The sequence below is a fragment of the Branchiostoma belcheri genome, unplaced genomic scaffold, assembly GCF_001625305.1.
Source record: "Branchiostoma belcheri isolate BF01 breed outbred unplaced genomic scaffold, Haploidv18h27 scaffold15, whole genome shotgun sequence".
NCBI classification, from domain to species: Eukaryota; Metazoa; Chordata; class Leptocardii; order Amphioxiformes; family Branchiostomatidae; genus Branchiostoma; species Branchiostoma belcheri.
The window spans coordinates 2,756,089-2,770,452 of NW_017802935.1; the positions used below are offsets into that span (position 1 = coordinate 2,756,089).

The following is a 14,364-nucleotide window of genomic DNA, read 5'->3' on the forward strand; positions in this document are numbered from 1 at the left end:
AAATGGTAACAAAAGTTATTAATACACTACTGGTAGGTATTTTTTAATGACGCTCAAAACAAGATTCCTACGAAGAATGTATACAGAAAAAATGACAATCAAAATGACGTTTTCTTGAAATACACACACCCAGTTCGTGAGTTAATGAACCTTCCCCGGATATTGACCTTGAAAACATTTTACCTCCGTCAGAGCTAAGGAATGTCCGAACTTCCCGCCCGCCAAAACTTCCGCACTCTGCAAATTTGGGCAGAAACTCAAAACATGACCAAAAGAAAACCATACACAACTCCCACGGTACTGAGAAGTTACTATTAAATTAGATTTAAAATGTACGCATGATGGTGATGAAGTTAACTTAAGGCATCCAATGCGATTTGAAAGCGGCAAAACAAAATATTCTAGACGAGGAAATCTGTCTTAACACATTTTTGTCATCATTTCATACTTGAAGCGTTCAAAATAGCAACAAAACAAGCTACCTGAAGAGTCCCTTTGTTTTTGGTACCACCAATAAATATAGCTAGAGCCAACCTTCAATACGAAACAAGCAACCGTTTTTCATCGTATTTTTGTTTCACAGATGTTAGTATGCTATATGGGACAGGGTTTATTCAACTTACTACATTTTAAAAAAAATAATCAGAAAATTGACCTTGAAAATCCAGTTTTACTGTCTTGAAATCGCTAGACGTTTTGATAAAGCGCTACTGCCAAAATGTCTGCATTCTGGCCTACTAGTACCAAAATAAAAAGGGAACCAAGTGTTACGTATGTGGCCTGTCAAATACTCATTGGACACATGTGAGCCTCTACTGTTTGTTTGTGTGACTGGACGGTGTTGACTACTGCGTGTGCACATGTCATGGAGCAACGGAGAGAGGAATCGGGTCAGTTTTAAAGGGGACAGTTCATTTTAATGGTAGAATGGTGCCAACAATGATAACAGCAACGACGATGATGATGATGATAAAAATAAAACAGGATTCTTAGGTACACAAAAGCGGACTTGACTTTGCTAATTCCTGTTCAGTTGAAAACTCGGGGGGGGGGGCAAGAGTAGCCAAGTGCTATAAAACCTGCGCACGTCGCGTGCCACCTTGCACCAGGTGCCTTGTACGTCACCTTATATATAAAGGACTGGCATGAGTCATATGAACACCTGAAACTATTTTGGTCCACCGTATGTAACGTTATATATCCTGTCAGGAAAAAAGTGCAATGTCATACGGGCTTACACTCGATATATGTGGGGGTTTGCTTCGCCCTAACAGCCCTGAATGAAAATTTGTGGACTGTCCCTTATTTCTGACAGCACTAGACCTATACACAAGCAGACAGTGCCCTCTAACCTGTGTGTGGACACCTGGTTTTGCCTGATCAGAGACCAAATAGAGCAGTAAGAAGAACCCGTCATCCAACAGAACCTACCACAAACACCACAGCAGCAACAGACGCTTACAACGGATAACAGACCTGCCATAACCACCTGTTGTTGTAGGTTTAGATTTTGTATCAAACGCTTTCGTGTTTTGGAACGTATTCTCAAAAAACGTTCAACCTACGATGCTTCGTGACATTGGCAGTACCTTCGTAAGCACAGGGAAAAAGCAATATTCAAAATTCTACATATGTATCAAATAAAAGGGCATTTTAGAAAAACACTCAGAGCAATACTTTTTACACATTTAACCAACATTAGACAAGACAACTGACTTCAAGTTCATTGATGTTGTAGTATACGCTTAAAACGCGAAACGTTGTTAAAATCATAACCCCAAATTTTAATGTCGAAAATGATGGTGTTTGTTTACAAAATAGCTGCTTTTGTCATCTTCGTCATGCCAGAAGACCATGAATAGCGATGACCCTTAAGCTTTAGCCATGGTTACTATTTATAGAATTTTCACGCCAGACCTAGCGGTCCATATGTATAAATAGATAAACGATAAAGAAGAAAATTTTGCGTCTATATAGCAAAATCATACGTATATGCTTGCCAAACCAGTGAATATTACTGGGGTCTCTACAACAACTATTCCTATTAAAACGACATAAAACACAGTCGGGTCACATAGCATGGAGACACATTGTTATGTCGTGGCTGAGTAGGTCACCCTACAAAAGACCCTCCGACCCTGCCTAGTCCACACAATGTCTTCCCCATACCTTGGCATTACGAGGCACATATGAAACACTATATAGCTACTTTTTAGTTTGTTCTTAGGCTTTTACGGTGTCAACATGGCATATCTGTGTTCACTGACACCTGTTACTTGGCAAACAAAACCGCGCGAGGCTTAGATCCGAAGCTTAGACCGACCAAATGACGCATGTGGCTCGTGGTGTGAATCTGTCGTCTGATATTTACCTCAGAAAATGTCGTCTGATTTTCTGCCTAAAAAAATTTCTGATTTTTACCTCAGAAAATGTCTGATTTTTAGCTAAAGATTAGGTGAAAAAGTGTTCCTCTAAGTTGTAGGTAAGAAAAACCTTGCGACCATCTGGTAATAGAATCTGCTGGAAGCAATACGCCTTTTTATGTCAGGACACAATATGGCCGTCCGAAAACACGTTACTGAATCTCTTTTCGTGTCTTCAAAACAAGTCTTTCTCATCTTGAGTTATCGGTCTAGTTCTGAACGCTTATGTCAAACAAATGCCATGTTTTACACTGAGCCAGTCCCGTGTACTTCCAGCCCTATCCTACCTCTAGCACCACGTGAGGTCCCGTTATGCACATAGCTTTCCGGTCTTAAACACCTTCTATCGCCAATAATAACCGGTCCAGACGATAACAAGGTGATAAACAGGTTATCACAATGCTTACCTTATCATTTTGGGGTTCGGCACTGGTAGATATTGGAGATATCGAGCAAAGATGTGGTCTAAACAGGAGCAGAGACGTTGGTTCAAAGGCCGTCGCCTGTTCACGTAGCGTCCCTTTGGTAATTTGAATACACCTTGATTTAGCCTACCTTTACTCAGGTTTCTTTTAGGACTATACCACATCTTTGTAGGGGGGCACGTAAACCTGGCTGACATAATGATAGATCAATGCTTAAGTAATTCGCTACAGTAATGTACGTAATGTTACATTATAGATCAGATCCCACCGCTCAATTGCTATGTCGTAATAGGTTGTATTTTAGTGATAAATTTGTACAATTCTCCCAGACATCCCTACTTGAATGGTACCGTCCGCAGTCATGGCTCGCTCAGTAAACAACAATAACTCCTTTGAGTAGAAGCCGGCTAGAAAGGTAGTTCAGTTAAAGCGAAGAATGTAGAATATGTACTGGTTTTTAGACACAAATATATATTCATTTTCCCCCTATAAATTAGACCAGTACTCGGTTCACTATACTTCAGGGATCAGCATTTAATTTGCGTAAAAAAAATACAATGTTGTATCCTCAATAGAAGTATACAATTTCATAAACTACAGAATTAAACATCTTTGACATAGTGATGATATGTCAACTATATGGTATATATGTCTAGCATATATGCCACATAGGAATAAGATATGTCATACATCTGCATATATATCATATAGGGAAGTATATATACAAAAATGTCTCAACGTTGGTTTCTTATCCTTGTTAGAACTAATTGTATATGAAATATATATTGGCAAGTGCTTCCAGTGTTCCAAGAGTATCATTGTTGTCTCTTTCATAGACGGTATTACTGACGCTTTGTCAGATCCTTGCCTTGACCTGCAAAACATTCTCACGCAATTTGAAGCGGCGACAAGAAAAAGGCGCCGATTCAATTGGATTATAGGTCAATCATACAGCTCATGATTATGTATGCATTGTTGGAGTAACGCCCTGGTAAAGGAAACTAACTAAGCATGTCAAAATATCATGCTGCAGATATGAGTGCAGTGGACAGGGAGCGCTGCTGACATGTGAGCATCTCTGACATTAGTACAGAGATAGAATGGATGAAATGGCTACAAGATAGCACAAAAAAAACAAGTCACAAACAAAACATAAAACTTTTCATCATATATAAAATAACACCGTTTACACTGAATGCACGATATTGTATTGTTTGACCTATCTAGCCTGAGCGCCATTCTTTGATTTTATTCAATAGTGTGCCTGGGCTAGTCACATTTGTGGAGATAATTAAGAGGGTCAATTAAGTATCTCCTATGATTCTTGATTTTTAGAAAATATCACCTACTGAATATCAGATGCTGAAATAGCTTTTATGATATATGACACAGTACTGTATATCATAAGACACTTATATGCTAGAGGTACTCCGCTACTGTACCCCCAAGGCACAAGGTGTAGTCCAGTCCCTATCATTTTGAAAAGGCTCTGTTCAACTAAAAATGGCCGTACCCCTCCTGATTCAGTCAATAGCGGATTTTCCCGAGAATTTAATATTTTCCCTATACCCAAGAGTAACCGATGTACAGCTTACGTTACATCACATCTTAATCTAACGGACGACTTATATAGCACAGCGATGACGTAACCTCTTCCAACGTGGAAGGCGGTTCCTCTTGGGCATTAGCTCATGTTGGAACATTCCACTTCATTCATAGGGAATTCCATTATAGAATCGACGAAATAAAATCAAACACGCACCAATTTGTGGATTCAGTTCTGTTCAACGTACGTTAAGGAGTTGGTTTATTTTGGATCAGTTCTTTCATATAAATTGGTGAAGGAATTCAGTCATCTGTTAGAAGGAAAATTTGGTACGGTCCACATGCCAAGGGCCTGAGCGAACATACGGAAGTCACTGGAAAAGCAAACACATAGGCCAAGACGTTGATCGCTGTTGTGTTTTTGCGCCTTAACAGTTTGCAAAAGATGGGTGTGACACCTCGGTCTACAAATTCAAGGCTACGACCAAGTGGATAACATTTACAGTGACTTTATGTGGCCCAGTTCAAAGCATTTCTGAGGTAAGGGAAAGTGTTGTCTGTAATTTTCTACATTATCGTGTTACAGTCTTGAGTGAATGTTTTGCAGTAGTGAAAATCATACTGAATGTCTGGTGCCTAGTCTTAGAAAGGTAAGTGACAGTTATGTATGCAATAGAATATCCTCTAGACTGTTCTGTTCTGTATTTAGACAAAGTTTGCTGTCGTGGTGGTTCAAAGGCATGACAGGGCAATGTTGATGTTTAGGACATTTTTGTGTAAACCAGATACAGCACGGTTCTGTGGGTGTTCATTCGGGTCATGTCCCCTGTGTGAGTACCACAGACCGCGTTTTCAGGTCACGAGTTTAGCACTGAAGAGGAACTGGGCATAGCTAAGTTTGTATCGTGTAATGCACTTCTATAAATTGAGCTACAGCACACTACCAACAAGTAAAGCTTGACGACGAGGCATTGCAAATGTGCTTCCGTAAAAATAATGTGACAAAAGAAGGAGGAACAACTGTAATTTGCAACAGTACATAAAATCAAAATTACATGATTGCAACAATCCTTAACGACTAATTTGCTACAGTCATGCGGGTAATTATACATAAACAGTGCGTGAAATATAACGTTAATTTTGGCGGGCGTATAGTTGTTTGAAAGTGCACCGAAAATCGCGCTATTTGCTCAGTTTTGTGTCGTACAGTTTGCTTTTGACTTTAGAAGTTTATCTTCATTAAGGGATAAGGATAAACAAATGGCCTCCTGACATTTGCCGTTAGACGGTTAAGCTTTGCATTGTACCAAGGCTTTAGTGTTCAAAGTCTCCCAACGTTATATTTTAAATTTATCCTCTTTTATTTAAACCGTTGCTGTGCGCAGCGTATAGTAGCTGGCTATAGTAATAATGGAGGTCAACAAAGACTAGGAAGTTGGCCAAAAGCACCATTCAGTTCTTTGTCGCTAAAAGGGAAAGGGGCCCGAAACAGGGAATGCGCTAACCCAAAAGTGGGCGTTCAAAACGTAGCTAATCATACGTTAGAGATATCTCATGTTGCAATCAAATACTCACTGAGGAAAGCATGGGAGTTATAGTCCTTACACGTAACTGTTAATGTAATCCATAAGGGGATACGCAATGAGGTAATGTATGTACAATACCCGATGAACTGTACCGTTGTGACCAAGCAATGTGGGAATATGATATTTTCTGTGGGGTTTGATATGGCTCACACAGGATCAGACATTTGAACTACAGACTGAAAACTTGTACCCGGTGGTTTTGATGTTTTACCAACTGTAAGGATGACATCATGTTGATAGGTGGTTACGGGTCGGCTGACGGGGGGAGGGGCGGAAATGGAGGTCACTTAGGTCATGATAGGAACATGCACCGATGAACTAGCAAGATAACCGTGCCAAAAGGAAGCTTGTACTTTGATATTGCCGACGTGACTAACATCTAACTGGGCTAAAATCATGCGGGAACAGTTGTTGCACTAAATCTGTTCCACATAATAGTAGTATATACTGTTTCGAATTCTTGGAGGCATTGGGTCACTATCGTATATGACCTCAAAGTTCAAAGTAGGCAAGTTAGATTACGCGGGAATACCGTAGCACCACATCTGTGCCTGATACTTAGTACTTCCAAGTCCTGCAGGCATTGGGTTCCCTAGTGTATATGTATATACATGACTCATTACATACTACAAAATCTACTAGTATACCAGGCCAGGCGTAAACCTAGCTCTCTGCTTGTCACCCTGACAGCTTGAAGTTTCTCCCTGCTAAGCTGCAATAATGTTACACTCAAACTCTATATGCTGCAGTACATATGATGTGAGTACGGTGGCGCTGTCGCTGGTAAACAGAATTTAGCAATCAAGACACGTACTCTAAAGATACATGTCCAGAACTGCAGCGGCTGGCCAGGTCTTTGGCTGAAAGGTCTAGCACTGAAGGCATTTGTGTCATTTCTTTAACAATTCGCACTAAACGTACAACTGAAGAGAGTCCAAGCTTTGCTTGTTGTGGTTGTTTATCGAGGTAACAGGTGAGTATGTAATATTTCAGTCACAACGTTGTAACGTTTTTTTAATGCAGCAGAATCTAAAGTAGGGCAATATGTCAGATTTGCAAATGCTGTTTCGGTGTAAAATTGATGAATGAAAAGCTGGACGAAAAAGATTTTGAGGAGAAATTAGGGGGAAAATTGTATGATGAGAATTTGCACTGGATACATAGGATTTTACAATCTTACAATACAATGTAAAAATGCAATTGAAGTCTATTTACGATACCTTAGCATAAGATTAATCATTTTTATGATTGAGTGACATATTCCAATCAATAATGTTATCTTTTGTTAATTTTACAGATCTAGACCACGCCTTTCAGCATGAAGTGGTCGGAGCTACTGGACAGCATAGAGCGCGAAGTGAAGGAGGTTTTCTCCAACAAGAGATTTAAACTGGACGTACTGAAGGAAAATATTCATAACGGACCAAGTACACTCATAGACATCAAGGTTACTGACAAAACATCGGGTAGGTCTCCATTTGGACGTTGCCATTGTTTTTTTTTTCCTTATTTAATGAAATGGTTCTGAGAATTACTAAGTCATTGTTTACTTCTTTATATTTTACGGCATTTTAAATTATATTTTCAATCGATGTTTTTATGTAGTTCCTTTTTGTCTCCACAGGAAAACGGTTGCTGATTGACTGTCATCAGCTCAAGAGGAAAGAACTGCGAATCCAGGAAGTGGATTTTCTGGCAAATTATGCCTCTGATGAACACTGTACGCACGCGGCACTCATAGCATCTCCGGACTCTGACCTCACCGACCAAGTCCAAGAACATGCAGTACGCGTGGGTGTCGCTATGGTGCGCTTTCAACCCAGCACGTTCAGACGAAAAATCGGACAGGTGTTCAACAACGGTATGATGCTTCAACAGAAAATGCAACATGGCGACGCAAGGAATAACGACATGTCATCGAACTTGAAACCGACGGTCAGAATCTATACGCAGAATGAGAAAAACTCGGGAGCAAACACTTGTGTTTTAAGGACAATTCCTTGCAGAAATGTGAATGGGAGGTACCACCTTAAGTCAGAGGGGGTGTCATCTTCTAAAGCAACACCTAGGGACTTAGTTTCTGGGTCATGGTGGCTCCGGAAGGGGACATCGACTCTCTGGAAAACTAACACAATTCAAGTCCAACCCTCTGATGTTTGGCAGATTCATCAGGTGCCAGCAGACGCCCAACAGTTGCCTGAAAATGTATGGGAGGATCTGAGTCTACAATCTCAGGTCATCACTCTCCACAATTCCGTACCAAGTGCTGTTCAAAAACAACGGTATAGGAATGTTTTGGGATGCAGGGATAATTCGTTATGGTTGTTCAACACAAAGTTGCCACAGGGTCTTAGTCACATCTTTGGGGTGCCAACCACACCGACCATACAGCCATTGCGTAGACCGACCGCAGGTATTGTACAGGGCGATGGGTACTCTACAGAGAGGCAGACGACAGTGGGGGACGGTGCGTTTTACAGTACTTCGCAGCGATTTTTCACAGCAACCACAAGTTCCTCACAACCAAAAGAAGAACGTCCCAAAGATGTCACTGAGGACTTGACAACCTCGCACACGTGTACACTCATTCCGAACCCGACGTCACGAACACTGACCGAAACGACACGAAGAAACCCGACGAAGCTGTTCGACAAAACGTCGCAAACTCCGACTTCTCAGGAAACCGGAAGAGTCACCGGTGTTCTTCAGAATCAGCCACAGAGAAATGGGACCAATGGTGTCAGCGTTGTATTGGGGTATCCAAAGGTTGTAAAACAACACGTACTGGAGCCCATAGTCACAGTTGTAGGCAGAGTGGGAGAGGTAGCTATAGTGAAGACCATGTCAGTAGCTCTATTTCAGCTGAAAGCAATCGTTGATACGCTGTATCCATTGGTGGGGGTGCTTCCCTCACATCTCGTGAAGACCCTTGCTTACAGTATGCATCTAGTACGTGTGTCGACTACGCTGATTCGAAGAACGCCGCAGAGACCCGCCAAGAAACCGAGGAGGACAAAGCAGGCCGCCCGTCGAGTCACACCCCAGTGCGCTCAAGGTGGAAGGCTATTGGTGCAGGGTTGGCGACCAATCGTATCTCAGCAAAACTTTCGACCAATAGGAAATCAGAGGCAACAGCCAATCAAAATGCCAGGCGCCGCAACTGTGTGTCAAATCGGACGACCTCAGCGAATCGGCGCCCATGCCATTGCAGAGCAAAATGGCTCGGAGTCAACTCAAGATGGACTGAGAAACGAATCCAGTGAGGGTGACAAAAATGTCCTGTCGGAATCAGACAACAACTTACTTCACTCACAGTCGGCTGTAGCTGAAGTCATCCCCGTTAAAATGGAGCCAAGCAACGAAGAACAGGCCTGCAACTCTTCCGCGAACCACGCCAATGACGTCGAGTCTCTGAGCCCTGTGAAGTCAGAACACTTAGAACAACATGACCTTGAAACGTCCTCCAAAGTTGCGTCGACAGAAACCTCCAGCCATGACCAAGGGGTTCCGCTAACTGCTACAACATGCAAATTGGAAAGCGTGGAAGATTCCATGGTAAAGAAAGAAGACCCGCGCGAGGGATCACGGGATGCTGGTAGAGGAGCTGGTTCCTCCGATGACGACAGTGAGGATGACGTCAGTGATGACGTAATGCCGAAGCCTGTGGTCCATGGCTTGTTTGAACCCCTAAAGGCAGACAGTAATGTGAAGAGTGAAGCAGCGACAGACGAAAGCCACGATCCTGAACATTATGTTGGAATAAATACCGGAGAACACACACTGATCCTTTCCGACGAAAGCGACGAGGACAACGACATGCCGTTCAAGGAAGAACCGCTTGGCGGCGAAGGGCTTTTTGTCGGAAACCTGGCATCTAACAAGGCAGAGTCTTTGGATAGTGGCTGTGTGGAGGAACAGGGGTGCCTGCCGTCTTCTAGAAAGTCTTCGTCTTCTTCCTTCTATTCTTTCTTGTCTTTCTTTTCATTTTCGTCATCAGCATCTTCGTGTTCAAGCTCCTCATCCGACGGTGCCAAAATAAAGAAAGATGATGAAAAGGATACCAAAGACGACATCAAGACACCCAAAGTTGAAACTGTCGATTCAGAAGTTGATAGCCTGTATAACAAAGATGGACCAGGGAGTGAGGAGAAAGGCACTCCGTTTGATATCGGAGTAACTCCCAGTTCCCGTAAGTTTATATCGCGAGATTTCTCGTGGTCAAGCTCAACTTCATCCTCCTCTTCAGATTCAGTTTCTTTCGCAACGCCAACGAGGCTTTCCTCGGGAGAGATAAGCCGCGTGAAGTATTCCAACAGCCCGCTCAACAAGTACGACGGGTCTCCGGACATGCGAGTTCGCGTGAACAGGAGTAGCATGCTCGGTTCTCCCGACAGAAGCCCCAGGAATGCCAACGGAACGCCAGACATGCGGTGGACGGGAAACAGGGAGTCTCTCTGCGGGAAATCCCCGCAGGGACTCCCGCTGAACGTGAACAAGTCGCCGGACATGAGATGGAAGTTCAACCGGGCTGCACTTCTACAGAAGTCTCCGCAGGGGGCGCTTCTGAACGTGGACGGATCTCCGGACAGGAGGTTCAAGGTCACGCGAAATCTCGCGAGGAAAGGACAAAGTAACGTCAGTACAAGGACACTGGTGTTCAACTAGAATATGTTACATCATATTTCTACATGGACGAAGTAGCGCTATATTCAGTTCAGTTCAGTTCCGCTATATATGTATACGATAATTGTATTTTACTTGTTTCTTTGCTGAAGGATCTTTCTAAAATACATATGTAATAGAGATCTGAAGCCATTATTTCCAATGCTAAGGACCAAGCAAGCTATATTGATAATAAAAAGAAGCATATATAATATATATATTTATTTCTATACTATACAATCCTTTATATCATACCCATATGCCCGCAACTGTAATAATTGTGTCTAGAAATATATTATCCTGAATTATCTATAAATCATATTTCTGTAACGTATGCTTTTGTACGATACTCTAATGTATGAAACAGGAGGGTTGGCATTAACCTGGACGTAACTTATATATGGTTGAACATATTCACATGTACTTTTAGGAAAAATATAATATCAGGTCAAAAATATGTAATGTCTTGTCAATGGCAAAAAATAAACGTTGTCGATGTTGTGTTTAGTTCTCTAAGTGAGTCAGCGGTGTATACAGAGAATCATATGGGTTGTGAAATAAGTTATGTCCCTTTATAAGCATCTGTAACAGGCTTATACAGGAGTACCCAACACACTGAAGGCTAGATAGAAGCGCCACTTTATCAGAATCAAACGGCGTCTAGCTATACAGATATTCTGGCCATGTCCAGCCCCAGGCTGTACGTGTTGTAATGTCTACCCAGTTCTTTATGGACTAGACCCGCCTTTATCCAGCTACAAACGTCATTCAGTGAATGACATTGTGAACAGGACCTCCATGTGATACAGACGACTGTACCCATAAGTGAAGAACACATGGGTGCGGGGACACCATGTTAAGATTTGACGGGGTATGGGGTCTTGACTGACCCACTTTTCGAATCGCGCGTTTGGTATAGTCTTGTCGACAACTCTGTTCGGTACAACACTGTACAACAGTATGGCAGCCAACAACTACACCGGGACTTGGACTTTGGATTCTTCGGACAACTTCGACGAATTCATGAAGGCGATAGGTTGGAATCTTTCTGTTTCGTGACAGTTTTTCTATTTTGTAGACATTAATTTAGAATCTACATCACTTTTCAAAGCACGGTTTGATGATTTCTTGACAATGGATTCAAAACATGGGAAGGACAGCAAATTCAAGAAATTACGAAAACGTCCTTCCACTAGACAATACTAGTAAGATATATCTGACTAAATGAATCTATTTGCCTTGGAATGATTTGGGCTTGGCAGGGCGTAGAATTCTGCGGCTCCACGCCAAAATTCCATTTCCTAACTTGGCAGATAGGGGGCGTAGTTCACAAGTATGGGGCTGGTGCGGCTCCTATGATGAGGTTATGGTGGTGGAGTGGGGTACACTGTATCACGCTTATCACATTGCAATCGATAAAAGTTCTACCTATAACAGGGTAAAAGGATATCTTAATACGAGCTGTTGCTACATGTTTATGTACATACTTCACATTCGTATTACAAGTATAATCTTATAGTGACGGAAGCTAAGGGGAGGTTCAATATTGTCTTTGACAAGTTGCAACATGTTAAGAACACTAGTACCATATAAAACGGCACATCAATATAACGTTACGTTACCAAACGATTTATGAAAGAACTTGGTAACAGGAGTCTAAATCCCTCCTGCTATAAAATGCAACATGATGTAACCCAACACTAGTTATCATAGTGACAGACGTCTGGTTCAGGTCATTGACTTTAACGGTTTGGAGAAGAAGAGGAAACAGAGCAAAAACAATGTTTCCCTTCGGTAAACATAATGATATTTCCAGGGGTTGGGGAAGAGATGAGAAAGGTCGGCAACGCCGCCAAGCCGACGTTTGACATACTGCAGGAGGAGGACCGGTTCACGTGGACCACCGTGACGGAGGTGGGGGAACACACCAACTCTTTCACTATCAACAAACAGGTGGAGGAAACCGTCATGGACGGCACCAAGAAACTGGTGTGTACTCATTTCCTACCTTAAAGTAGGATGTCGCATATAGTATTACATATTGTATTATTAAATGGTGTATCATATTGAAGCCTACACGGGCTGGGCGCGGGAAGCGCACAACACGGAAATAAACCTATTCATTCATTCATTATAGTTCGCTTAAAAGCTACGGATTTAACTTTTAAATTTAACTTAAAAGTTAATATTTAACGTTTCTTAAACTGTATCACCATCGAATAAGTCGATCATTTAAAAAACGAAATGTGTAGAAAAATAACATAGATCGAGTATAAATCGGGGACAATCACAACAAGGATCAAAATAGTAGATCCTGTATTTCGTTTTACGATTTTATGTACATGTATTTTGTGACCTGTAAATTAATTTTGGTGACGCCTCTGGGGCGGAGGCATTTTATCATTTTCTATTTATGAATCATGTTTTCGTATCTTCATTAGACCACCTATATCTGGAACGGGCCGAAGTTAGAGGCAGTGTACGACTACCAGGGACAGCCTGTAGTCATCTCTAGGGAGGTGCAGGGTGACGTCATGACAGCAGTTAGTACACCTTTCTAATCATGTAAAACCTGAAGGGGATATGGGGTCGTGTAGAATGGGGACTGTCTATATTCTTGATGAACGTTTTAAATACATACGCATCTTTAAAAAGATCCTCAACTTACCAAATTATATGATGTACAATGATACACACAAAATTAATTAATCAAATCAGGGCAGTTTCTAACTAAAGTCTTTGTTTTTGCATCCCAGGTTTTGACGGTTGGTGACATCATCTGCACACGGCAGTACAAGAGACAAACTTAAGAAACTGTCAGCATGGAAATATGTCATGACTGTCAAGAAAGAGCTTGAAAGAGCTCTGGGTTCCAACCCAAAATCAATGATAACAGAGCAATATGGGGGTATTTCAGACAAGTTTCTGAAGCCTTCCTTATTGAATGGGATAGAATATGACTGTTAAAATTAGACCAAGACAGATTTGCAAAGTAGTAATTGATATTGACTTTGGATGCCAATTATCTGAATATTTGAAAAAATAAAAAGAACATTAACTTGCCTGTATGATAAGTGTATCAGTTATCTTGCTTTTGTCAAACAACAAATATTCTAGTCGCTACATGTATCACTTCGATGCATGTGCACCCATGGATTGCAAGTTATGGGTTCAAATCCCATTCAATCCCATTGCACAGCAACAGCGGAGTTGGCGGAACTGCTAATTAGTACCTTCCAGGTGTCGTAAGCCCCGTTTTCTACACCAATGAGAGTTGATTTAACAAAAATAACAGACGACATGATTGGTCGCTTGGAACAATCATAATTGCTTTATTACGTATCCCTTCCTTTAACAGTAAAGACCCATTCTGTCAACATCACTAATTAATTTTGGCCACCACAAAAACTAGTTTCTTTTTATAAATACATTGAAGCTTTCACAGAAATATTAGCCTGGGTACCATCCTACTTGTATGCCGGGGCTCCCACACTCGCTTCCCTAAGAAGTAGGGAAGCGAGTGTGGGAGCCCCGGCATACAAGTAGGATGGTACCCAGGCTACAGAAATATGTCATAATGAAAAAAAAAACTAAATCAATCTCTATGTGATACACACTGAAACAAAGGTTAAAAGTTACACCTCAACAATTTCATAGAAAATATAAAATTCAATAAACTATTCAGTAAACTACTTGAAAAGTGGTGACAACTTCTATATTTAT

The 14,364-nt window shown here is 41.5% G+C and overlaps 2 protein-coding genes across 2 annotated transcripts; both read left to right on the top strand.

Moving 5' to 3' along the window:
- Positions 1–4,697: 4,697 nt before the first annotated feature.
- Positions 4,698–11,083, top strand: LOC109465311. Its single transcript, XM_019762510.1, has 3 exons — positions 4,698–4,933; positions 7,277–7,445; positions 7,604–11,083. The coding sequence occupies exons 2-3, from the start codon at positions 7,298–7,300 to the stop codon at positions 10,642–10,644; spliced, it is 3,189 nt and encodes a 1,062-aa protein (XP_019618069.1). The 5' UTR covers positions 4,698–4,933; positions 7,277–7,297; the 3' UTR covers positions 10,645–11,083.
- A 326-nt stretch (positions 11,084–11,409) lies between these two features.
- On the top strand, positions 11,410–13,709 carry LOC109465341 (fatty acid-binding protein, liver-like). The gene is made up of 4 exons (XM_019762555.1): positions 11,410–11,677; positions 12,458–12,630; positions 13,083–13,184; positions 13,398–13,709. The coding sequence occupies exons 1-4, from the start codon at positions 11,602–11,604 to the stop codon at positions 13,449–13,451; spliced, it is 405 nt and encodes a 134-aa protein (XP_019618114.1). The 5' UTR covers positions 11,410–11,601; the 3' UTR covers positions 13,452–13,709.
- The last annotated feature ends 655 nt before the right edge of the window (positions 13,710–14,364 follow it).